Source organism: Saccostrea cucullata, unplaced genomic scaffold (assembly GCF_032062105.1).
Source record: "Saccostrea cucullata isolate Sc308-1 unplaced genomic scaffold, CSIRO_AGI_Scuc_v1 ctg1124, whole genome shotgun sequence".
Taxonomy (NCBI): Eukaryota; Metazoa; Mollusca; class Bivalvia; order Ostreida; family Ostreidae; genus Saccostrea; species Saccostrea cuccullata.
Window position 1 is genome coordinate 98,455 of NW_026929674.1, and position 25,618 is coordinate 124,072.

Sequence of the window (25,618 nt, forward strand, 5' to 3'; positions counted from 1 at the left end):
AGGGTGAAAATTATCCTAATAAGATTCCTTAATCAATTCTGTCGTCTTTTGAAAGATTTCAAGGCATTTGGTTAATTTTTGGCAGTTTCCCGAGCATTCCAAATTGGAAAGTGGTAAACACATACACGAAAAATGGCGACTTTTGATGACGTTACGGCGCACCGGAGAGCAGTTCAGATAGATTAGGATGTTGTAATGACGCCTTACGAGACTTAAAATGAATACAGAAGAACGAAAATATGAAAAATATAACCAGATCTTTAGTATATAAATGAAATGAAAGTTTTCTTAGCGAAGTCTTATCCCCAGATAGTACAAAACATATGGACAGACTGCCATTGTAATAGCAAAGGACGCAGTCACTGTCGACCGTCGATGTGAGATTCTCTTTTCGTTGAATGATGGTGAGAATACTGTCCGTAACTTGCTAATAAATATTCAGAACATCGCATTAGTGTGCCACATTGGTTCCTTATCTGGTTATAGACACTCACGTATGTAAATCAATAAAATTTCTAAATTTAAGTGGGGCTTATCCAACTTTAAGTTTAGCAAAGATGAAACGTGACGCTGTTTTAGACACTTTGACGTTATCATCCGTGCGCCGTAGGGCGATACAGTACATAACATAAAATATCATAATTTGATTATTTATGCATATATCTATTTGAAATTTGCTATGTATATTCATAATATACGTACTAAAGAGTGGTGAAAATTTCAGAACTCAGTGATAATTATTTTTCAAACTAGCCAACTTGTCCACGATTTTACTGGACAACCCTCGTATAATGTTCTTTTATTATCTTATTGCAGAGAAGGCAAATCCAGATGTCAAACATGCTCTGATATGCCCACCCTCGCAATGGTTAATTTGACCAATACAGCTTGTCTTCGGCTACCATGAACTTCGTTTGATTATCAATTACAAAACTGAGCTGAATGTAAAAATATGAGAAACATTTCTTTTTAAACACTTATTATTATTTTGATTAACAAGCCGTGACTGAAACATATAATTTGGTGACGTAATATATATACTTCATAAAATTGAATTACCATCAAATTGTCCAACATATCAGTTAGCCTCTGCATATGAGATACAGTCAAAATAACATATAAAGCTTTGGTTATATTAATGACGAACTAAAAGTTTGTGTAAAATAATTCTGATCTACCTTTTCTTCGAAGAAAAATAAGCTGATAAAGGTCCAGGTTTTTACTTACGTAATAATAAATACCCTGTAAGTCAGGATTGACGGGAGATTGTTCCATTTTTATAGGAGCATTCTAATCTTTCAAAAGCTTTCGAACAAATAAGCAGTTTCTGATAACTTCGAAATGTCATTAGATTAGTAAGGGATATACTGAATGAGAATTTCGATTATGTTTGTGTTTAATTATACAAGCTCACAACATTATCCATTTGAATGATAATGAGTTTTCTCAGAAACTATAAAAATTATGAAATAATGAAAGATAAAGATTTATGGTATATAATTTTTGCACTCTAAAAAACAGTGTAGACTTTATTTAATTTTCTATCTTTTATAATGAATATTAAGTTGAAATAAATAATTAAAATTCCTTTTTCAAGGTCAATAATTTTGTGTTTTATAATTATATATTCATATTATCAGAATACTAATATATATCTAAACGACCTTCGTGACATGTAGTCGTATTTTAACTACAATTTTTATCATAACTTGAAGTGTAACTATGAAAACAAATTAGAACTTCAATCTTTTATTTCAAGATTTTAAATCATTTCAGTGGCTTAAAGTGAAATAAGTTCTAAACCAAAATCAAAAAAATCAATACAAGCAAAAGCGGAAGAAGATGCTTTAACATGATACGTTGACAACATTATCACCAGTGTCAACAATAAAAACATAGTACAGCCGTTAGAATCCTTACGCCCTCGGGCCGGTCACGTCTGTCTAATTAATTTCCTCGCTAGCTTTATAACTGTATTACGCTGTATCTGTACGTTAAGTGTCACTTAGTAGAACAATGAGTTCCTATTTAACATCGGTCTACATTGTGTATTATGTTTTTCTTTTTCTTGTTTTTTATAACATAAACAAGCTCAATTTTTCAATGTTGAGGAACAAATCCGCAATAAAACTTTATAAATTTTACTAAATTTTATTTTGCAACAACACGTCTTTTGTTATTCCTCTGTTTTCTAGAAGGAATGTGTATGTTTTCTTATACTTAACGTAGAGGGTATTCTGATCATAATAACATTCCCCTGTCTTTTATTTTGTGAAATTTATAAAAGGAAGATAAATCCTACAACATTTTTTCAATCACGTGCTCTTCCATTTATTTTCATTTCACCCATATCAATTGCCCATAGGCGGCAATATTAATAGATGTAACCATTGCTATATAATTCCCAGTATTTCATCATTCATACTAATTTAAGAATTCAAAATCGTTCGTCTTTCATTACTTATTTGCAATCAGTTTACACGCAATACTAATTTAAGTTTTACATAATTAAGTGTTTTAAACATTTCTTTTTAGAATATGCATTTTAACAAATTTCAAAGTCCATGAAGACCCACGTATTTATTCCCTAAATGGTTGTCAAAAATTTCAACTGATCATAAATCACAAAAGTTGCCTGTCATTTCCCCTGTATACAGTTGTATGTGCTGGGCGATATGTCATTGATCTGCCATTGATCATTGACTTTATATCTGATCACTACACATGTTTTACTGAACTGAGAAGATCAAAAAATCAAATATTAAATGAAAAGATTTTAAAAGAGAAAGCCAGATTGTTGACAGTAGGATCCGATCAATGTGCCATGCTAATGTTTTAAGTTTTCTGATATTCCATCCATCACTAATAAGGTTCATTTCTATTTATTCTATGCTGTTGGATTCTACATTTCGTGAGATCTTTTTACTTTTGCACGTCCCTTCGTTTTAAGGACTAAAATTATTATTACTTACTTTATACTGGATAGCTACCAATCATTTCTATTTCTTTGGGTTCTTTTTTCTTATATTAATCTGACGTTTTGAGTTTCTTGCAATGTTTTCATCTTGTCTTTCTTCCAGTCACCACGCCCCTACAAACCCCTCTCAGTCTGCCCCTCGGCCGTACCAGACAGGGACAGAGGAACAGAAATGTATGGTGATCGTCAGGAGAACCTTCCTGGAGAAGGAGATGGTCATCTACCCGTGCTTTCGACCCATCAGAGGGGTCACCCCTGTCTCAGCCCACCAAAGGTAACAACGGGGATAACGTCTGCTGGACAAAAAACGAGGGAAAATAATTAACAGTGCATGTGGTTATTGTTATTATTCTTTATAGAAAGGCATAAGTAAATATGTGTTTTATTACTATTGTTTTATGCAATTCTGTTGTTTACATCAAAATATGGCATTAATTGCCTCTAAATGCTCGTATGGGGTCTTCATATATCATTGCAATAGCCTTGAAATGGTCTATAAACCAATGACTAATATTCCTTAATGTCTGTACATAATCAATAGTAAAAGGGTAAAGCTCTTCTGAAGGATTAGTCACTTTTTCTTAGAGGTTTACCTCAGTAAGTCATTAATCTGTGACAGGTATTATCCTAGGTTATTAATACACACTTGAGGCACATTTCCAATCATTATCAAAACGGCTTAGATGAATATATATGAAGGGGATAAAACTCATATCATGTACAGATGTTTAGTATATCCTTATACCTTTTTCCATAGGTAGAATAATTATCCTTACTATATATAGTGGCATATATCAAAGGCATAGTTATGGAGACTTTGATTTGCTCTTCAGAGATGTTCATTTCCTTGCTGATATTGCCTTTAAAATTCAAAGCACTTAAATGCCAACTTTGTTGCAGCTTGTTTTCAAAGTCATGGCTCCATTCTTTGCTTCAATATAATATATTTCTTTTTCTTTCATTTATAAAGAATGATTTTTAATTTAATGGTATAAGAGAAATTGTCATCTTTTAACATATAGCTATTGCCCAAATGAAGCATACATCAAGCACTCAATATCTGAAGTTGATGGTGTAATACACCCTACTACGTGTCCTGCACAGATGTTTATGTTACTCAAAATGTCCCCTGACGATTATATGTGTATTATATCATAATTGACTTGATTTATTGATATCTTACAGCTCACTAGGTATGGTGTGTAGAGGCTACACCACTATTCCCAGCACTAAATACCTCCGGATGTCCATTTGTTGTCCGGGATGGTACTCAGACCAGCAGGGACGCTGTACAATGAGTGAGTGTCTTTCAATTTTTAGCTCACCTGAGCCGAAGGCTCAAGTGAGCTTTTCTGATCAAAATGTAAACTTTTCACATTTTCATCTTTTCTAACCACTGGGTCAACCAAACTTGGCACAAAGTATCCTTGGGTGAAGGGGAATCAAGTTTGTTCAAATGAAGGGCCACGCCCCCTTCCAAGGGGAGATAATTATGAATTTGAGAAAAATTTATGGCATTTTTAAAAAATCTTCTTCTCCAGAACCGCTGGGCCAGGAAAGATGAAACACATGTGGAAGCATCCTCAGGTAGTGTAGATTCAAGTTTGTTCAAATCATGACCCCCGGGGCAAGGGTGGGGCCAAAATGGCCGACCCAAGTTTTACATAGGAATATATAGGAAAAATCTTTTAAAATCTTCTTCTCCAGTACCACTGGGCCAGGAAAGATGAAACTCATGTGGAATCATCCTCAGGTAGTGTGGATTCAAGTTTGGTCAAATCATGACCCCCAGGGCAAGGGTGGGGCCAAAATGGCCGACCCAAGTTTTACATAGGAATATATAGGGAAAATCTTTAAAAATCTTTTTCTCCAGAACCACTGGGCCAGGAAAGATGAAACTCATGTGGAATCATCCTCAGGTAGAGCAGATTTCACATGACCCCCCCGGGGCAAAGGTGGGGCCAAAATGGCCGACCCAAGTTTTACATAGGAATATATAGGAAAAATCTTTAAAAATCTTCTTCTCCAGAACCACTGGACCAGGAAAGATGAAACTCATGTGGAATCATCCTCAGGTAGAGCAGATCAGTTTGTTCAAATCATGACCCCCCGGGGCAAAAGTGGGGCCAAAATGGCCGACCCAAGTTTTACATAGGAATATATAGGAAAAATCTTTAAAAATCTTCTTCTCCAGAACCACTGGACCAGGAAAGATGAAACTCATGTGGAATCATCCTCAGGTAGTGTAGATTCAAGTTTGGTCAAATCATGATCCCTGTGGCAAGGGTGGGGCCAAAATAATATAGTTTTACATAGGAATATATAACAAAAATCTTCTTCTCCAGAACCACTAGGACAGGAAAGATGAAACTCATGTGGAATCATCCTCAGGTAGTGTAGATTCAAGTTTGTTCAAATCATGACCCCTGTGGCAAGGGTGGGGCCAAAATGGCCGTCCCAAGTTTTACATAGAAATATATAGGAAAAATCTTTAAAAATCTTCTTCTCAAGAACCACTGGGCCAGGATAGATGAAACTCATGTGGAATCATCCTCAGGTAGTGTAGATTCAAGTTTGTTCAAATCATGACCCCCGGGGCTAGGGTGGGGCCAAAATGGCCGACCCAAGCTTTATATAGGGATATGTAGAGAAACCTTTTAAAATCTTCTTTTCAAGTACTTCAAAGCTATGACTTGTGATATTTATATAGAATCACTCAGGTAGTGTAGATTCTAGTTTGTTAATGATGAACCTGAGTAAATTTAAGCCTGAAGCGCTGTGGCCCCTGGGCCTCTTATTGTACTCATAATGAAATTTTTAAAGTAAAACTACAACACTAATACTAAACTCTTCACTATTTGATCAAATAAATATTTTTAAACATGAATGTAATTGAAAAAGGAGGATTACTTCATCTGATTTTAAAACCGACTACTGTCAAACATCCTTACTGTCACTTGCAGAATATGGACCACAAGATACTTATAAGATAACATTCTCTTTTTAACTTAATAATAGATATCTAAGTCTGAAGAAGCTATTTTCTCTTTTCAGTATTGTTATGTGTACCCTATAATATACAATATTCACAGAATCACCACCAAAATCCAACATTTATTTCTTTGGAATAGATCAATCCTTGAATTTATATCACTGTTTTTCACCAATATAATTTGAAATAAAGCGTGTCTTTCTGAAATCTTTAGCAGAATTTTGTTGGACGCACTTGTAAAATCGGGGTCTTGCTTTTTGTCATTTAACTATAAGCTTAGGAAGGGATTTCAATTGAATCTTTGTGGTCACGTGCATCTGCCTCACTGAAACCTACTCACAAGTATTAATTTTTTTATCACAATTTGCAGTTTTATATCATATAAATATACTAGATAGGTTTTGATTTTTTGGCATAATAAATAGAAGAAAATCATTTATTCTACTTACCTGAAATAGTTTAAAGATGGTCAAAATACTGGAAACATAATTGAAATGACACAGTAACAAATTGAGCAGTGATATATGATGTGGTCTCCTAAAATATAAACATGAATATATTTTCGGAATTTCTTTACTTGGTCTAACATTCCAGTGACCCACAAATAATATATAAACGTCAGACAGCTAATGTTTGACCTTTTTAAGACTTATTTTAAGACCATTGATGAATGTAAACTTCATCTAAATTTAAAAAGACAATTATTTAAGCTAAAAGTTGATGTTAGACTTCATTATGTGGCTGACCAAATCATGATGCTCTTAATATTATTCCATCAACATATTTGGTTGTACAAATGATTTATCAGTAGGAATATTTCCTACATTGTAAAAAAAAAAGACTGCACATGTTTAACATTTATTAGAGAGTATGTTTTAATTTGCATAGGTTTTCGTCAAAACTAAGTGAAAACTGTTTCTTAAGCATAAAACAGCTGTATTGCATAAGCATCTTTTGCGTATTCAATAAAGAATCCGGTATATTGACTATGATGTACAAATATACCCTGACGTTTCCAGAAAATAAGTTGGTCTGGTTCTTTTGCATTCATTGAAGCTTCACAAATATCCTAAACCAAAACCTGTCAAATAGCAGTAGCAGTCACAACGCTGCATGTAAGAACCCATGACCACATTTGACAGGCAATAAATCTGCAGTCGCCAATTTCAAATGATCACAAGGAAACGAATATGTTTCGACAAAGGTTACAAAGTGCCCTTTTATTATATGATATTTCAAAGCATGTAATCGTTTTCTTGCTACGGCTTTTTGCCGAGATGTCTTTTTAATCGTATATACATGTAAGAATTTTCCACTTGATTCAAAATAATCCCTCATTTAGGATTGATTTAGTAGAAATGGCTTTGCTTCGTTAAATCCTCGACAATGTTAGAACCTATTAATATCAGGTTTTGTCTGTTGTTGTCCGTTGTCTTACGTTGTCGATCTTTTGTAAACATTTGTATACTAGTATTTTGTAGGGTTTTTTTCTGAAAAAGAAATGAGATATTCAGACCTTTACTTCTAGGGTTCAATCCTAACATTTTACTAAAACTATGCAATATCTTTGAAATTTTACTATATTCTAGGGGGACCAAGTAGATATACATGTACATTGTATTTTTTCTAAATTCGTGAAATATGTGGTCCCTGGATGTAGAGCTTGCTCAGGGTGGAATTATTTTAAAATATTTCTTAACATCGGGAATACAGGCAGTTTGCTTGGTTGTACAAGGCTTTAAAGCCCCTACTTTATTCTTAAAATATTAACATCTTAATATTCACGGCTTATTTTCTGGAATAGTTGGTCATATAATACACAAAATAGGTTTTTATCATATGCTTACGGCAAGCAGTATGGTCCTGTACACGTTTTTTAAATTTTATTGTTCTTTTCCAGAGGTAGACGACCGAGGCCGAGAGTCAAAGATGCCAAGGTTGAGCGCACCTGTTCAGGAAGATAAACCTAAGAACCTTAAATCTCTTCCTAAATACCCGGCATCTTATGACAACCAAAGATATGGTCCAATGATGCGCACGCAGCCTCCACCAGACAGGTGGACACCAAACAACATGGCAATGCGCAGGATCCAAAAGATGATGGAGCAGAGATTGAGGTTGATAGAAATGATTGAAAGAAAGATGAGAGAACGTGAACAGTCTGTTTCTACTGTTCCCCCAGTTCCTCAATCTCCGGTAGGAAAACTTTTCCCTGCCGTAGGAAAATTTATAACAGTGAGCAAGTCTTTCATTCCTGCACGGAAAGGTATGTCAACACCACAACAGACCAAGATATCACAAATACCCATCCGTCAACAGCCTGCCAGACAGGTACCCAGAATTCCAAAGCCACAACAACAAAAACCACAACTCATTATCTCACAGAAAAAGAGCTTTGTACAGATTCCACGACCGTCAACCCCACAATTCTCTCCTGTCAGACAGTCCACACGTGTTCATATCAACATGCCAAATCCTTTCCCACAAATTCCTCAACGTCCACCAATGCAACAGCGACAAATGCCTCAGATTCCACGCACACCAGATCGACGCTTCCAGATGATGCCAGCAAATGCTCCAATGAACACACACTCACAATTCCCCAGAATCCCTCCCCATCCCATGTCTCAGCTCCTTCAGCGTATGGGTCAAGACAGGGGGGTGTTCCTGCCAAGGGTTCCTGTCCAGATGCCACCAGTTCAGGTTCAACCAGGACCCAACCTTGGTAAGCTTTAAAAAAACAGTGGCAATCTTTTTTCTCTCAAAAATCAAAATTCGAAGTTATTAGAAGTTGGCAATATAGTGTTTTCTTCTTAACTTCATACGTATATTAAAATTGTATATGATAAAAATTTCTTTTTTAAAGGTTTCCCTTCACCTCCACCATGTTTCGCTGCCTATCTCGACGTGGTTCAATCCTGTTTTAAGGAGTCGGGTGTCGAGATGCCCCCAGATCATGGCATTCTTAATGGAGACTATAATTACCGGGGCGTCTGTCAGTAAGTAAAGTTAATTAAATTCCAATTTTTACTTAATTTAGCTCGCTTAATATTATCAAAGGGCTTGATATAGCCAGATATTCTCAACCTACGATCAAACTGTAATTAAGAGAATGTTTACGCGTTGTTCTTGTTTTCAAGGGAGAAGATTCCTATTGCTGATTGTATAAAACGTTCTGTTCATCCATGTTCCACACTCCAGGAACATATGTTAGTCCGAACCACAATGGTCAACACCCTCTCTGAGATTGATAGGATCTGTCGTATCGACAATAGTAGGTTTTATATTTCTGCTTTGAAAAATAACAAATATCTAAGAATGAATTCTTGTACTGCGAGTATATGAATATTCAGTTAGAATGCACAACTTTATCTTTAAATTCTTGAAATTCGACATGTTGAAAGTGAAATTTCAAGTACATTTCTGATTCTGTAGTTCGAGGTATTGAGCACCGTATGTCAGCTGGAGACGATATCACTCCGCCGCCGACAGAGCTTCCACAGGACAACACACACATGCACGGTGACGTAGTCCACAGCCACCCACACGACCATCCACACGATCACTCACACGGTCATTCACACGATCACTCGCACGATGATCATGAACATCTTCCACTGGACACTCCACTCCATGAGAACACAATTCAGGTGCAACCAGCTACAGAACCCTCAACAGACGGAATACAGTTCCTTAGACCTTCAGGTCAGTTGATCAAAAGTTCATTGCTACAAACATGGCTACAGCCTTACAGATAATACTGATCTTAAGTATGATATACTTTTGGACACTTTTAACATTCATTATTTCTTTTGTTCTCAGATCAAATCAAACCTGAACCAGTAATAGACGACAAGCAAGACATTGCAACTGAAATAAAGAATGAAATCAAACCTGAGATCAAACAAGCCATCGATGAGGCGAAGAAAGACGAAAGTGTTATGGTGGAACTTACCAAGATGATCGAAAACAATGTGGATGGACATGGTCATGCCCATCCTCATATACAGCACACTCATGGTGACATCACACATGAGTATTATCTTCCAATCCTTATCGGTACAGCCATCGGTGTTGCCGCCATCTTCCTTCTTCTGCTTGCTATTCTTTGTGTTTGTTGCCGAAGAAGAATCAAGAAGAAAGTTTATGTTGAAAAAGAACCCGAAAAACCAAAGTTGTTCGAGGGAATCTACACTATTGGAGTGCCTCCTCCAGTTTATGAAGTGAACGGTATTCCTCCATTGTCGTATGAAGAAGTCCGAGGGGTTAAAATTACGGGTTCACCGTCTTCTGTTAGACGTCATAATGACGCAAACGACGAGGTTGAGTACAGCTCGCGCCGTGGAGTCGTGTCAGACATTTAAGTGAAAACGAGGCTAGTAGTCATGACGAACAGTGCTATTTCTTCAACCTTCCCAAAGTTTTCGTTTTACTGATGTAGAGCAAGATTTATTGTAATAATGCAATCTCGTGATAGAATCTCGTCCATTCTTGTGTGTCAAATAACAAGTATCTTAATGTATATGCAATGTAATTGGTTGAATAAAATTCAATATTATCTTTAGGTATTATCGAGTTCTTCTTGTCTTGAAAATGTTCCATTTGGTCCATCTTATACGTGGGTTGCGGTTGGAAATCTAAAATAAGGAAGTATCAGTTCATTAGTATGAGAGTGGGGGCTCACTAACATTAACAATTTTTTATTTATATTTTTTAGGTTCGTCTTACATAAAATTACCAAGAGAAAAAAACAAGTATAGTAATCTATTCAGAATTCACCTTGACAATTTTCCTTCAAAGTGCACGTGATATCTTGCAATAAGATCTCATGATGAAATATTTGACTCGACATTTGTCCTCCTTGCACTTTATCAGCCATATTTGTGTTTTTTTTTCTTTTCGTGTGAGACACTATGTGGCATGTTTTGCTGTAAGCTGCATGTGTTAATTATAGCTAAATATGACTTTAGTCTTTATGCTTTAATAGCTTCCAGATTCATTGACCAGAAAGTTGAAGCTGGTGTTATCTTAATCTGTAAAAAGAACCCTTGTGGGCAAGAAAATGTTTCTCTCACAACCTTGTATGCACAGGGACCAGACAGTCTTTGAACTGTTTCTACTTTTCCCCGGCCGATCTCTTTTAAAAGCAAGAATATCATTTTAAAACGTAACGTTTTTGAGAATTTAAATGAGACACGTGAAATATGCAGTAGGATAGCTCTTCACGCCGACCATCTGGGAAAATGACGTTCTAATTTAACCACTACTTTCATCATTTACTTTTTTTAATTTAAGCTGCCAGAAATATAAAAATAAAAAAAAGATAAATAGTTAAACGTATACATCTAGCGCAGTTTATAAAAGTTGAACATACGTTTCGTAATAGAGGAAATGTTGGGTAATAGTTTTAGGTGAAAAATATAATTTGGAAAAATTTCAACTTTTCGACTTTTTCCAAGTTTGATCTCTCAGATATTGGACATTTATGTTGACATATTGTAATTTAGAAAATTGGTCCAGAAGCAGTTTCTATGATATCAAAATCCTTGATTTCTTTATAGTTATTATTTTGCTTTAATAGCTGTTGTCAGAGGTTGTCTAAAGTGAAGAAAAAACTGTACGCTTCGATGTTACTGACTTTGGAATCATGTATTTTAACAGTTTAAATTTTCAAGGTTGAGAATTCACATCTGACTTAAATCATTTCAGGAATACTTTGTTAGAATGGAGTAGAAGAATCTAGAATGTTGAATTAAGCTGCTAAGGGGCAGTTTGAATGCCATCTCTTCTTGTATCTTCAGTATATCAGAAGTTGAAAAAGAATTGGATAGATTACGTTATCAAAATGTGCTAGTTCCAGTTAACAAAGCTGGCAATAACATTGTTTTGTCTGTAAGGCTCAATTTTTCATTTGTATTTGTAGAGGAACGTGCTTTTTATTCTGTAAGTATTAATTAAACTTTCAGTCATCATTCGTTTTCTAAGGAAAACATTTAAAATTCTTCAAAGCCGTACATGTCAGTTTTTTATATTCAAAATATTCCCTACTATTACAATGAGAAACTTGCAGAATACTGTACGCACAGCACTTTGTTTGAGAAGTGTTCAAATTCAGATGTGAATATGTAAAAATGAAAAAAAAAGATCTTTAGAAAATTTGAAATCACAAAATATAAGGAAAATCAAAAACAACAAATATAACGATTTTTCAAATTACTAGTACTTTTACAACCAATCCCCATGAACTATTTCTTTTGACCTCATAGACAGCTGCTTTTTCAATGGGATGCGTTAATTTTCTTACCTTATCATTTGCAATAACTTTAAAACTTTAAAAGATTAAGTCTTCCAACATGTTCTCGGAATTCCCATGTTGACCAGTAGAGCCCGTTATTAGAAGACTTTTTTTTTGGTATTCACATCAAGCAGAATTCATTCAAAAACTTTTACATGAAAAAAAAAGACATCTCTTGCCGTGAATTCAACATTTATATATATCAATAAAAAATATTCAATTTTATTCCTATGTTGGTTCGATATATCCCGTTGACCTCGAAATAAAAGATTCACTGAATCTGACACATTTGAGCCACAATGGGTATTTAGATTTTCATTAGAAAAAAATGTTACGAAAACTATAAAATACAATTAAAAAATGATGACTCAACGTCCCTCATTTGATTACCACCTGCATATTGAGCCTATGGCTCCCAATTGAATAGATACACAGGAACAAACAATTTTTAAAACGAGGCAAGCTACTGACAAACAATTTGAAGAAATAAGGAAATCAACTGTCTTTTTTAAAGTCATTCGTTTTCTAAGGAAAACATTTCGCATGTAGTTTTTTATATTCAAAATATTGCCCTACTATACAATGACCTTGTCGGCAATACAAGTGTATCAAGAATGTAAAAAAGAAAAAAAAAAGATCGAAAATTTGAAATCACAAAATTAAGGAAAATCAAAAACGATTTTTATTTTGGTTACAAATAATTTTCCGTTATCATTTGCAATATCTTTAAAACTTTTTTTTTCAAGTTTTTTTTTATATAACACACTACAATTGCCAGTTAACCCGGGTATTTAGGATAACCAACATAAAAACAACAAAGAAAAAGAAAATTCAAAATAAGTCATTATAACCAATTTGTTAAAAGTTTAACTAGGTCACACGTTTTCGACAAATTTAACATGTGGATGTAACATGAACTTCTCTTGTACAATATTTTCTATTCTGTTTTTCATTTTAAATTTATATATTTTATATGCCAGATATGATATTATAGTATTATAAAAACGAATTCTTGAATTTGTTTCCAAGTAGAATCCAAGTAGAATCCTACAACAATATGTTTCCATTGCACATCATAGTTCATAACAAAATTCAACTTTAGCCATACACCTTTTACATTATCACAATTAAAAATTAGATGTTTTATATTTTCATTTTTTGCAAAATTCACATTTTGCATTTTCCTACATTTTTGTAAAAAGGAATTGTATCAACAATTTATAGGACGTTTATCATTGAGTTTGATTTTATTTCTATAAATATTACGTTTTCTCTCACACAAAAGCATATTGTATTTAAATAGCAACATATAATCTGAAAAATGTCATTTTACAATTCAAACCACTGTATTCAATTAAAAATACAACACTTCATATCAAACATGCATTTCTTCCTTTTTTTGCTGTTCACACAAAAATTTACTATCATTTTCTTGTAATGTTTTAATTACCATTTTCACAAAGAGAGACAAAATATTATTATCCAATTTTTAAAACATATTGTTTTACTGTGTTTCCAAAGTGGTTGTTGTCAAATGGATAAATTTGATATTTCTATTTCCTTTTTACATTTTTAAATGTTCTTTATAAAAAGTAGACAGGTGAGAAATAAGTGAAAAGTTTTCGAGTTTTCCAGACAATGATTAATTCAAATGCATTTTGAATACTAGTCTTGTTACCCAAGATGCCTTTAAGGCCTTTAATTTCAGTTCAATATCAACTAATCCTATTCCCCCTTCTTCTTGTTTGCCTATAACAGTATCTCGTTTGTTCCATATAAAATTGAATACACTACTTTTTAATTTTTTTATAAAAAGGGAGGCAATACAATGTATCTTTGAACAAACAATGAAAGTCAAAAACTTTTAATATCTCTTGCCGTGAATATATATATTTAAAAAATATTATTTTTTTATGTTGATTCGATATATCCCGTTGACCTCGAAATAAAAGATTCACTGAATCTGACACATTTGAGCCACAATGGGTATTTAGATATTCATTAGAAAAAAAATGTTACGAAAACTATAAAATACCATTAAAAAATATATGTATTTGATTTATAAAATTTTACAATTTTTAAAACGAGGCAAAAAAACAATTTGAAGAAATAAAATCATCTGCAATTATATTTTCACATTAAATTTATTTAATTTTCTGTCTTTATATATAAATAGGAAATATTCATGACCTTTGAGAAACCTATTCAAGATTAATAATTATGTGACATTTTGAATTTCTTTCCTTTTGCTGTTCATGATCAAAACCCTCTCATTTTCAATAATTTTGTACAAAAAGACAAAATAAAAATATGTTAAAAACTCTGTGTTTCAGTCAAATGGATTTGTGATATATATTTTTTAAAACTTATATTTTTTGGATACTGTATATTAGTAGATAAACTTTATAAACATAATTCACATTTTCATATTCCCCAAAGAAAATACGCATTTAATTATTTATAAAATTTTACATAGAAAAATAATAAAATCATCTGCAGTGATATTTTCACATAAAATTTATTCAATTTATTCAATTTTCTGTCTTTATATTAAATAGAAAACAATCATGACCTTTGAGAAACCTATTCAAAATGAATTATTATGTGACATTTTGTTTTCTTACCTCGAATATGACGGTTTTACAGAAATACTTCGAAGAACTGACATCAACATGAATAACATTTTTTTTAAAATATGAACGAGATTTTTCTGAAAATAATATTTTCGATGAATACAATGCAATGATATGCTTGAAGGAGAGAACTTTCTGTGACTATAAATATAATGTAAAGAACTTGGCTGTGTAGAGTAACATTTGAAAGCAGCATAGTACTGCAGTCCTCGGCAGTTTTCTTTTATTATGAATCCTATTACAGATCTATTTCTCATGTCTTCACTTCTGTAATGTTAAAGTTTCTTTTCTATATTGCTTCATGTTTTGAGGTAGTTTTGTTTTAGACAACCTGTACTGCATCTATCATCCTAGCAAAATGTTAAAATGAAAAAAAGGTGAAAGTAACGAACAATAATCGATCTAAAAATTCTATAAACAAAACAATTCTGTGGACATAATATACGGACCCCTGGGTATTTCTGAAATGGCCGGGATCAGGTGCTTTGGATGAGTTAGCATCTCCTGTTAACTGATTACACCCGCCCTGAGCTCTATGTTTTCATCGGGCCGACGGAACATTCCATAATCAAATTCAGTATAAAAAGCTGTATGGAACTATACAAAATATGAGTCAATAGTGCGGTTTATTTGCATATATCAAGGTGAAAATAATGACCAATTTTTGAATTTAAATGTTGACTTTAAGGTTATTGAAATCCCTGTAACACCAACTTATCTGACAGTAGGTTGTCTATGTTTAAAAAGTGATGGTACTCGGGGTATGCTCTTGGGCATTGAATAAGTTTGTAAACAACACAAGTAGGTGAGGATGGGTTCTTGGACTAGTTTGTGCATCACTGCTGTAAATATAACACAAATCACACTTTATATATAATTTAGAATGTCGAAAATTTATGCGGTGAGTTAACTTTTTTTTTCAGAGATCAATTTTACTCATTCTTAAGTTATACTTCTTTGACCAAAGTAAAGTACAACTATGACATAAAATAATGCAATAATTAGAAAATGATTTTAGCATTTTTATTGCATCTTTAATAACATTATATTACAGAGCATCAACAAATTAAAAAATATACTAACAGAAAAAATATGAGTAGTTCTCTAAAAGAAAAAGTAACAGAGTTATAACCCTACATTAAATTGTTTACAATTGCCTGACAAAATATGATATAAATTCACCATGTAACGAAGGAATGTCATATATCACATTACATTCTCACCCAGACTAAGAGATCTGCAGATTTTGTACTCCGTCAGTATGATTGTTCAAAATCAGTACATTATGTTGAGAACATTCAAACAACACGATTTCAGCACATATATTCTCAGTTAAAGCACCTTAATTTGTGTCTTAGATTTTTAAAACATCTCAAATATACTGTATAACACAAACATAACATCATCTAATTCAAGCATTGTGATATAAAATATTGCTGGACATGGTAGAAAAAACTGAGATAACTTGTAAATCCCCCCGCTAATCTAGAGATCTTGAAAGGAGTTTGAACTTGTAGAATAAGGATTCTGATATCATTGCACACTAAATACATGTAGCAATTTGGAATACATGTAATATTAAAGCTCACATTTACACACATAAACACACTGTCTTGACAGTGAAATCACCTTAAAAATTCCACACTGGAAAAAAATCACGATTATTCATTAAAGTTTTACAATGAAGTACATTCAACTTAAATACATTCAATAACAGATGCTTTTGAAGCAATGGACAATGAACAATGAATGAGAACTATTTCAGGTTTCCCACTGGTCAATGAACAATGAATGAGAACTGGTCAAGCTCTGTCATTGGTTCACCTGAGACCTCCTAAAGGACTAGAACACCATGATACAAGTCATCTCCCTTGTAAATCTACATTGTCTCCCTTGGTATTTGCTCAGAAAAATATATTACAACAGAAAGAAAAAGGAAGCAAATATATATCAGAAAATGTGCACTGTATTCATTGGCTGATGTTAATATTTGCGCAAAGGAATAAATATATATGACAAATTATAAGACATAAAAAATTAAAGCATTAAAAGAGAATTTGAGTATCAAATGTTTTTTTTTTAACTGTAAAACTGTAAAAGTAGATCACTATATTTTTGGGAACAATTTTCACAAGCTGTGATTCATGTTGTATAGAATCCTTAACAATATAAAGTTTTGTACAGGCAATTAAGTGAATAAAAAGTGATTTTCAGTAGAATGATTTACTGTCTCTTTGTAAAATCAGTAAATCTCAGGGATTCTTACTGTGTGTGTCAATTTACAAGCTAATAAATTGTACATACATTTTTAATGAAAACAATTCTTACATGTAAATGAAAAATAGTCATCAATAAATATGTGATCTTTTACATACTTCTCATTTTGTTTGTGTATGTATATAAACATTAAAAGTAGAAAGTAGATAATAAGTTTGTAGAGAATTGATTTGTGCTTTTAAAGGCACTATTGCAAAGAAAATTTATTCAGAATGTATAAACAGCAAATGAAAAACTGCTGGATATATCAACAAATCTCATAAATGTAAAGCTATGATGTAATTTTATTTTGGTTATTGTAAACGAATTATTGGCCACCCTGGCATTTTTAACAATACTTCTCTAAATCTTAGATGTATAAATACACCTTTATGGCAAATGTCAATCACCATTAGTTTTAACTCATTATCATTGAAAAAAATAATAATTAAGCGTGCAATATATTTGTTAGCCTGATTTTTCATATGCACATCATTTTCATTTCATTTGAGTTAATTTCCAAAAAAAAATTGACAACTTAATTTTTTGTAATTAAGACAAATCCTGGCCCTCATATTACATATCCCCCGGCCCTTATCGTTTGCCAGTCTGTCGCTGTCGGCCATTACTCTGCATTAGGTTGCGTAGTTTTTGGAGATTCTGTTGCGTTGTTGTGTCTGTAGGTTTGAGTTTTAGAGCTTCCAGATAACTCTGCTCTGCCTTCTCAAGCTTTCCATTTAGATGATACATGGCTCCTAAATTCATGTGAGCTGTAGCCACCTAAGAAAGGAAAAATAACTCATAATTAAAAAAAATTCTGAATAGGAGTTATCTCTCTTAGTACATGATGTATCAGCTTTAATGTGATGACTTACATTTGGTTTGAGAAGTACAGCCTTTTCATAGAGCTTCTCTGATGCCTCATTATCACCATCTTGTCTGAACAAAAGGAAATAATCAAAATAAAATGCGTCCTCAAACTGCTAATGACTATTTATATCATGGGTGAAGCACCGGTCATAGAGATTATTTATCTACTTAGAGATTTATTACATAATATTGTAAACTTAATAAAGTGATAATTGCTCAATATTATAACCATTATACTGCATTTATTCCATGATTTCATTTGATGACCTCATTGAAAAGGCCATGAAGCAGATTTCTAAACTTCCTTGTCAAAGCCTTTTTAAGAAAACTTTTTGTAACAATTAAAACTGTTCTCAACAGAAAAATTCACATTTTAGTTTATATGGCTAAAGTATCTCTACAGGTGTCAGAATCAGAATCAGAAAGTTTTATTTAGAGTCGGATTTTTAAAACAAGTAAGATAAGCTCTGTAGAGCTTTTGACCGACATAACCTGAGTTGACATTACTAGTTTATTTCTCTAACCTGAGAATATTTGCTGCATTAAAGATGAGTTCAAAGTCATTTGGAGATTTCTGGATGGCTTTTCTGTACATGGTGGAGGATTCCTTAAGTCTGCCGGTCTCACCAAGAAACTGGGCTGTAACAGAGTCAAACAGAATTCTCATCATGACAGAGGGTTACTTCCCCTCATAGCAACAACAGGTTTTTTACACATAGAAAAAATATGGCTATTTCAACTTTCACCTATAAATTGTTAAACATGTATCATGCCTTCATAACAATACATGTTTAATACATGTATTTGAATAAAAAGTTTGTAAAAAGTAACATGGTTACTTATCTGTTATATACATATATCATGGAATTCCATGAAAATCATATTAGCATTGTGCAATTCTGAACAAAAAATTAACAAGCAAGGAATTTCATAACAACATGATGATAATTAGATACCATAGTGATGGTCCACCATCGTGTCCTCGGGGTCCAGTTGTTTGGCTTTCTTAAACCACTCCTCTGCCTCTTTTATCTGGTTCTGTCAATTAAATTTATTACCGTATAGAAATTCTAAATAATTTCTGCGTAATCAAGTTGGAAAACTTTTTCTACAAAATTTGCTGAGTCTTAATACAATGAATACTAGTATGAGGAAAATGGCTTAATATATAGACTTCTGAATGAATACATGTAAGTAAAAGAATTTGCAAATTCATGTTTCATCTTTTTCCTTTTTTACTCAATTATTTACCAAATTTATAGGTTTAATTTTGTTACCAAAGTTTGTTCTATATCGAGGAAAGCTGAAGCATTACAATGAAATTTTGATTTTAAACAGAACAACATTTAGGGAAGTGTGGAATATAGAGAATGCTGAGTTTCCCGTGGTCACCTTTTTATGGAGGAGCTTAGCCATGGTCAGGTGAGCTGGCACGTGGTCAGGCTTGGCTTTCAGGGCCTCTTTGTACCACTTCTCAGCTTCTTCTATCTGACCTATCTTCATGTATACCTCACCTGAAAAGTAACCAATTAAATCTTAGATTATCTCTAAAAGTAACCAATCAAATCTTAGATTGTACCTAAAAGTAACCAATCACCTAAATATCAATCAAATGGCAGATTATTTGTCATATAAAAGTGTTAATGTAAAAATAACTTGGATGCAAAATAAAAATATCCATATTTTTCTTATTATCTAACTAAAAGTCATATTAAATATATTAAAAGTGTTAATGTAATAATAAATCTGGAAAGAGATAAAAACATTCAAACTACACTGATATTTATTATTCAATTAAAAGTCAAATTAAAATATTTTTGCCTCCCTTATAGACCAACTGCAAGAAATTAATATTGACGTAAACAGTATACCGGTTCAAGGATTAGATATCAAAACATTTTTAAAAAAGATTTTCATTTAAGGTTGCTTTATTTTTTATGTGTACAATTCACCTTTTTTTTTTTGAAGAGTTTCTATGAACCATTTATAATTTGGATAAGTTTATTATGCTCATGTATAACAAATATAAATCATGATGTACTTTCTAAAAAGCAATTTCTTGCAGGTGAAAATAGGCAGTAATTTGTCTAGCAAAAAGGAATGCCCTGCTCAATAACACATTGTAATTGCAGGTTATTTATGGGTAATATAAATTTCATCAAAAGGGGAGTGTTTACTAATTGCTTACAAACGATGTGCAATAAAAGATTCCATGCACATCGTAGGCACTTGAAGTCAATCATTCGAGTGTGTAAAATTAAAATCAAATGCATATTTCAAACAGCAATTCAGTCTCGTTTTAATTGAACTTATGCATTACATCACTGGAATACAAATTTCTACACGTGGATGCATTTATTAATAGGCATCAATTGAATTACTCCAGGCAAAAACACTTCATTTTACATACTAACAAAGACTGCAAATAATTTCTGTGCCCTTTTATGCAGCATGTTCAAGCAATACCTGAGAGTTTTATAGCGCTGTACATATCAATGCTGTTCTTACGCAATGGGGTTTTAAACTCAGCTGAACACTTGAATTTAAAATGACAAAGTAACGAGAAATTAATGCACAATTTTTATTCACTTGCAGAATCCTAAAGAATTTGATTGGGGTCCGCTCCCCCATAAATCACTGACCCTGTTCACATCACATGGAGAATTATACAGAAACCAAACAGAGTTCTGCAGCTAATCTTCGCACCCCTCGACACCCTACATACCCACGTCTGGTCCGGGGAGGGGAGTGATATATTTATGGCTTAAGGTAAATAAAGTCCCAGCAGTTTTTTGTGTTAAATTACACAATTATATGTAACTCTAGAAATAGCAAGAATAGGATGAAGTGAGATGTGTATAAAACAGATATCATTATTTCCACACCTGCTCTTTGTATGGGGTGAATTTGAACTTGATTTGATATTAAAATGTCCTTTTTTTAAGGATCGAATGTTTTGACAACTTAATATCAAACTGAAATATAAATGATCAAGGCTACAGACACACTACCAATAAAACATTGATCACTCTCTATACTCCATTAACAGAAAAATGTGTAGCTGAGAAATAACTTTCACTTGAACCACTCAAACAAGTCTACACCCAGTCAGGACCAATAAAATCAGAAAATATTATATACAGGTAATTAATGTAATTAGATCATCTAGAACATTATTAAGGAGGAAAAAAGTGAAAAAAAAATCAAGACATAGCTACGGGGATTTTCTTTATGTTATAAAAAGATTGAGGAGCATTACCTAATGTTATAAATAGAATGAGGAGCATTGTAGTTGGGTCTCCTAAGACCACTGCTTTTCCCTGCATTTACCCTATTATACCAAGGGTGTGTTATAAACAGATATTAAGGGGGCACAACCACTGGGGGTTTCCCATATGTTATAAATAGATAGAGAATGATTACCTAGCATGTTATAAATAGACTGAGGAGCATAGTAGCTGGGTCTCCTTTTGAGAGCCTCTCTGTAGATTTCTATGGCTTCCTTGTTCCTCTCCTGTTCAGCTAACATCCTGCCCAGGTTATACAGGGCCGAGATCTTAGTGTTCTCATGGAGACGAGGGTCCTTAAGGCCGGAGGTGTCAAGGTCAGCGCAGTGACGGTAAATCTAATAATAGATATCAACAATTACAAATCTAATTCATCAATACAATGAATTAATGCATCAAATGTCTGCTTCTTTTATTTTCTGCATTACCTTTTTTAAAAACTATTATTATTTTAGTCTTATACTTAAAATCTTTTTCTTTTAAAGCTGTCATTTTCGTAGATTTATTTTGTCATGAGACCCTGAAATCTGCTAATTATTACTTTAATTTCTACAAAACTGGTAAATTGGGCTACATTTTACAGACTGATTATGGGTACTTCTCCTTTCTTTCAAATATAATTTTTGAATTGTTTGGAATGATTTCCTTTCACTCGTTTTTTAATCTATAAAATTGAGATTGTAAGAGTGTACTGCTGACCTTTTCTGCCTCCGCATATTTCCCCTGACCAGCATAGATGATGGCCAGATTTAGATGGGCCACTGAAAGAGACGGAAAAAAACATAAATGGTTAACTTTTTTAAGCAAAGCACAAATCTTCTGTTTCTAAATCCTTCTGTTTATCATAAGATTTTATTATTTTGAAATCAAATTGAAAAATTCCCTAGAAAAGCACCATCATACAAATGTATCAAGAATTGTATGTGAATGAAATTTCATCAACAATAATATTTCACTTTTATAGAATGTTTATTGCCCTTGACTTGAGATATCTTCTCATCTCAGATATGAAATCTTACAAGTATGTAATTCTAATGTAATTATCTTGATAAATGCATACTTTTATGCAAATTCACTAGACTGTAAACATTAAAAATTTTCCTTGAAAGAAAAAATATAAAAGGACCACAATTCTGTACAATGAACTAGCAGGCCACAAAATTAAAAATTTGAAAATCTCCCTCCATGTCAATTAATTACATTTAGTCAATCAAAGGCCCCAAGAAAAAGCCTGCTAGCTTGGCTTTTCATCTTCATAACAGCAGGACAAGGACTCCTTTTGAACTGACAAATCGGAAACTCTGAATTCTCTGTAATTAAGAACTGCACTGTATGGATTTATAGAATTGCTTTTTCACAATTCACTGCCCTTTGCTCAATAGCTTTGATAACTGTTGCATGGAATGACTGACGCTGGCAAGAAAATATATGGTGGACTCCCCACAGCTTTTCTGACTGGGGCCTCATTATCAATAGTGGGTTTTCAATTTGGAAATGATTGAGTAACCTCTAAAGCCGTGGAATATTGTTACTAATTTTTTTCTTCAGATTGATAAACGTGTTAGGATTTTTTGTTTTCTGCTTTACTTTATTTCAGTTTTAACATATTCTGGATGCAGACATTGCAGAGAGAAAATATTTGCAGAAATGCCACTAGCTAATTGTTAACTCAGGTTTCTGATAATTGAATGAATTATTGTCTACATTATTTTGAAGTTAAGATTTTTTTTTTCTTGAACATAAACTGATCAGCATCTAACCTTATTTTTTAGGAACATTTTTTTCTGCAAAAGATACTGCTTTATTAAACTGTTCAATCATATGAGATGGCCAACATAAGTTAGCTCCCCTTAAAAAACACTCTTCAATCATGAGATAGCTGAGATAAAGTTACCTCCCCTTACACATCACTCAGCAGCTGATGCCATTTGTCTTAATTTCTTTACCCTCAATTTATTTTTAACTGTTACAAGAATCCTCAGCCAGGAAATTCTTATCATAACCTGTCATCACTGATTAAAATATATAACTGTCTTAAGATTATTTCTCTGTGCTGTGTGTTCTCTAATTGCTTCTCATTCACATAAAGTGCACATCAATTTTAACATATTTCTACACAAATATTTTTTACCCATTTCATTTTTATGACACATATAAAATAAAAAAATACACACATTCCTGTAGATTAATCTGTTAATATTTATGTCACTATTTAATATATATATATCTGAATGGACAAAATCATATTCGAGTCTTAATACTATAAGTAAAATTGAATTTACAATTGTGTTTGAAATATCATTGAATACAAGAAGAAAAGCATAAAGTTTTGAAATTCATGGGAAAAGTCTTAGGAATTCTGATTTTTGTCAGAAGAAGCCTGATGGCATATTTCAATCTGTTTTTTGTGTATAAAACCTTACTTGACAGTTTAGGTCTGTACTGAATCGCTCTCTTGTAGCTTTCTACAGCGGCTTCCATCCGTTTCTGATCCTGAAGCAGGATGCCTCTGTAATGTAAATAAATTTCACAATCTGAGCAAAATTCAAAAGACAGACATGTGTGTAAATATATCTCAAGTTGGCAGTTGATTCCAACATCCAAGATCTTTTTGATGCTACATTGGAAAGAGCAGCTGCTAAGAATTTCCTTCATTTTTTTGGTTATAATTATCAACATGCATCTGTCTTTTTTGTTTTCTCTTAGAAAGTTAAAATCAAAAATAATATAAGTATTAAAAGCGTTAACTATATAATTATATATCCTAAGACATGAAGGGTTATTTGAATTTCTTTTTCAGAAAGCTTGTTGAATGCTTCAATCATAGAGTATAAATTTTTCCTGTGGATTATTTGATTGACTTGAATATGCAGGGTTCCTATCTTCTTCCTATACAAATGTTAAACCCCCCTTTTTTCAGGGAAGAAAGACACCTTTCGTCAAGGGGATTAACTCCAACAAAGCAAACCATTCAACTTCTCACCCAAAGCATCAGCGTGTTTATGGATCCCTAATGATATAGTGTTATTTTATGGAGATATGGTCATAACTTCATATGAATTGCAAATGTTTGCTCATTCCATTAGGAAAATGATTTGAACTTTATGCAGAGATAAAAATATTATGTTTGTGCAACATAGACATTTTTCTTACATGTATTGATTTATACAACATTGTATGCAGATTTTATTTTTTAAGTCTGTTGTATCTTCAATGATATGTCATTACAAAATCATAAAGTTATGCATGATGCACCATAATATCTAAATATCTGAGCCAGTGTTAAATTGTAAAACTGCATAAAGAAGCAGATTGTGGGGCCTGAAGATAATACCATATAACATGACAATGGAACTCTGTAATAAAATCTACAAACTATACTTGTTACACCTTCATATCAATTGGTCTCGGATGTCTGTGAACTATGTTATAGCATAACAAACGAAACTTAAACTCCCAGAGGGTTAACATTTGATAATGACGTTATCGAGTCAGTAATACATCAAAAACTACAGAAATTTACGCTACCTAAAGAAAGGGAAATCTTGGTTAAGACCACTAAATCCAACTGCTGAATTTTCTTTTAGTCAACTACCATTACATAAATTCAAAGATCTTTTCCTTGTTAATTATAGGTTGCTATTTATTTTTTCCTTAAGTAAATTTTCCAGCAGGTATTGCTGAACAGTCATTGAGGTTTACTGAAGCGTGCCTCCCTCAGTTAAAGAATCTACCCTCATTTCACTCCTCGGTACATCCAATCAAGCTTTCATCATAAGTACAGTATGATGGCTGGGGACTCTGACTTATGCCTGACAAAAGGATGATCAAATCAATTGAGAGGTACCCCCAGGGGGTCAGGATTAACTGGCTCTCCGTGAAAAATCCTGTCAGCCCTGTCCTCTCATGTCCCTAGCTGAGCAACCACCCCAAAAATTATTCCCAGTTAAATCATTATCACCTTATGTGAAATGTTACAAAGGTGCACAAGGGCATAATAAGTTTATAGACCCTTTGTTCTGTACAAATGAATTACAATATTACAGAGTAGATAGACCCTGGTGCCCTGTACTTCTGTACAAATGAATAAAAATATTCTGAAATCAAACCAACTAAAGAAAGTCTAGCTTAGGTTAATTTTTTCCCCAAAATTACTAATTTATTAGACATTTTTGATGCTTAAATTAAACACAGTTTTACTGAGCAGACATCTCTGTTTTTCTGTAGTGTGGTTCTCCTGAACCTATATTTGTTATAACCTATATTCTCTCTAACAGAAAATCAATTATTCTCTGTAGATTTTGTGAT

At 32.9% G+C, this 25,618-nt stretch overlaps 2 protein-coding genes across 3 annotated transcripts in view; one reads left to right on the forward strand and one right to left on the reverse strand.

Moving 5' to 3' along the window:
* LOC134281746 (uncharacterized) overlaps window positions 1-10,533 on the forward strand; it is a 31,097-nt gene extending 20,564 nt beyond the window's left edge. For both annotated transcript variants that reach the window (XM_062764176.1, XM_062764177.1), the window contains exons 2-8: window positions 3,081-3,251; window positions 4,163-4,275; window positions 7,870-8,694; window positions 8,836-8,968; window positions 9,110-9,243; window positions 9,405-9,674; window positions 9,792-10,533. In XM_062764176.1, the coding sequence (XP_062620160.1) occupies window positions 3,081-3,251; window positions 4,163-4,275; window positions 7,870-8,694; window positions 8,836-8,968; window positions 9,110-9,243; window positions 9,405-9,674; window positions 9,792-10,333 (2,188 nt within the window). In that variant the 3' untranslated portion in view covers window positions 10,334-10,533. The remainder of the gene's footprint in view (window positions 1-3,080; window positions 3,252-4,162; window positions 4,276-7,869; window positions 8,695-8,835; window positions 8,969-9,109; window positions 9,244-9,404; window positions 9,675-9,791) is intronic.
* Window positions 10,534-15,905: 5,372 nt separating this feature from the next.
* Window positions 15,906-25,618, reverse strand: part of LOC134281752 (protein O-mannosyl-transferase TMTC2-like) — a 28,056-nt gene continuing 18,343 nt past the window's right edge. Inside the window, exons 5-12 of the mRNA XM_062764185.1 lie at window positions 23,734-23,819; window positions 22,010-22,071; window positions 21,447-21,648; window positions 19,416-19,537; window positions 18,980-19,061; window positions 18,548-18,662; window positions 18,029-18,092; window positions 15,906-17,933 (exon numbers count right to left, since the gene is read on the reverse strand). Coding sequence (XP_062620169.1) covers window positions 17,748-17,933; window positions 18,029-18,092; window positions 18,548-18,662; window positions 18,980-19,061; window positions 19,416-19,537; window positions 21,447-21,648; window positions 22,010-22,071; window positions 23,734-23,819 — 919 coding nt within the window. The 3' untranslated portion in view covers window positions 15,906-17,747. The remainder of the gene's footprint in view (window positions 17,934-18,028; window positions 18,093-18,547; window positions 18,663-18,979; window positions 19,062-19,415; window positions 19,538-21,446; window positions 21,649-22,009; window positions 22,072-23,733; window positions 23,820-25,618) is intronic.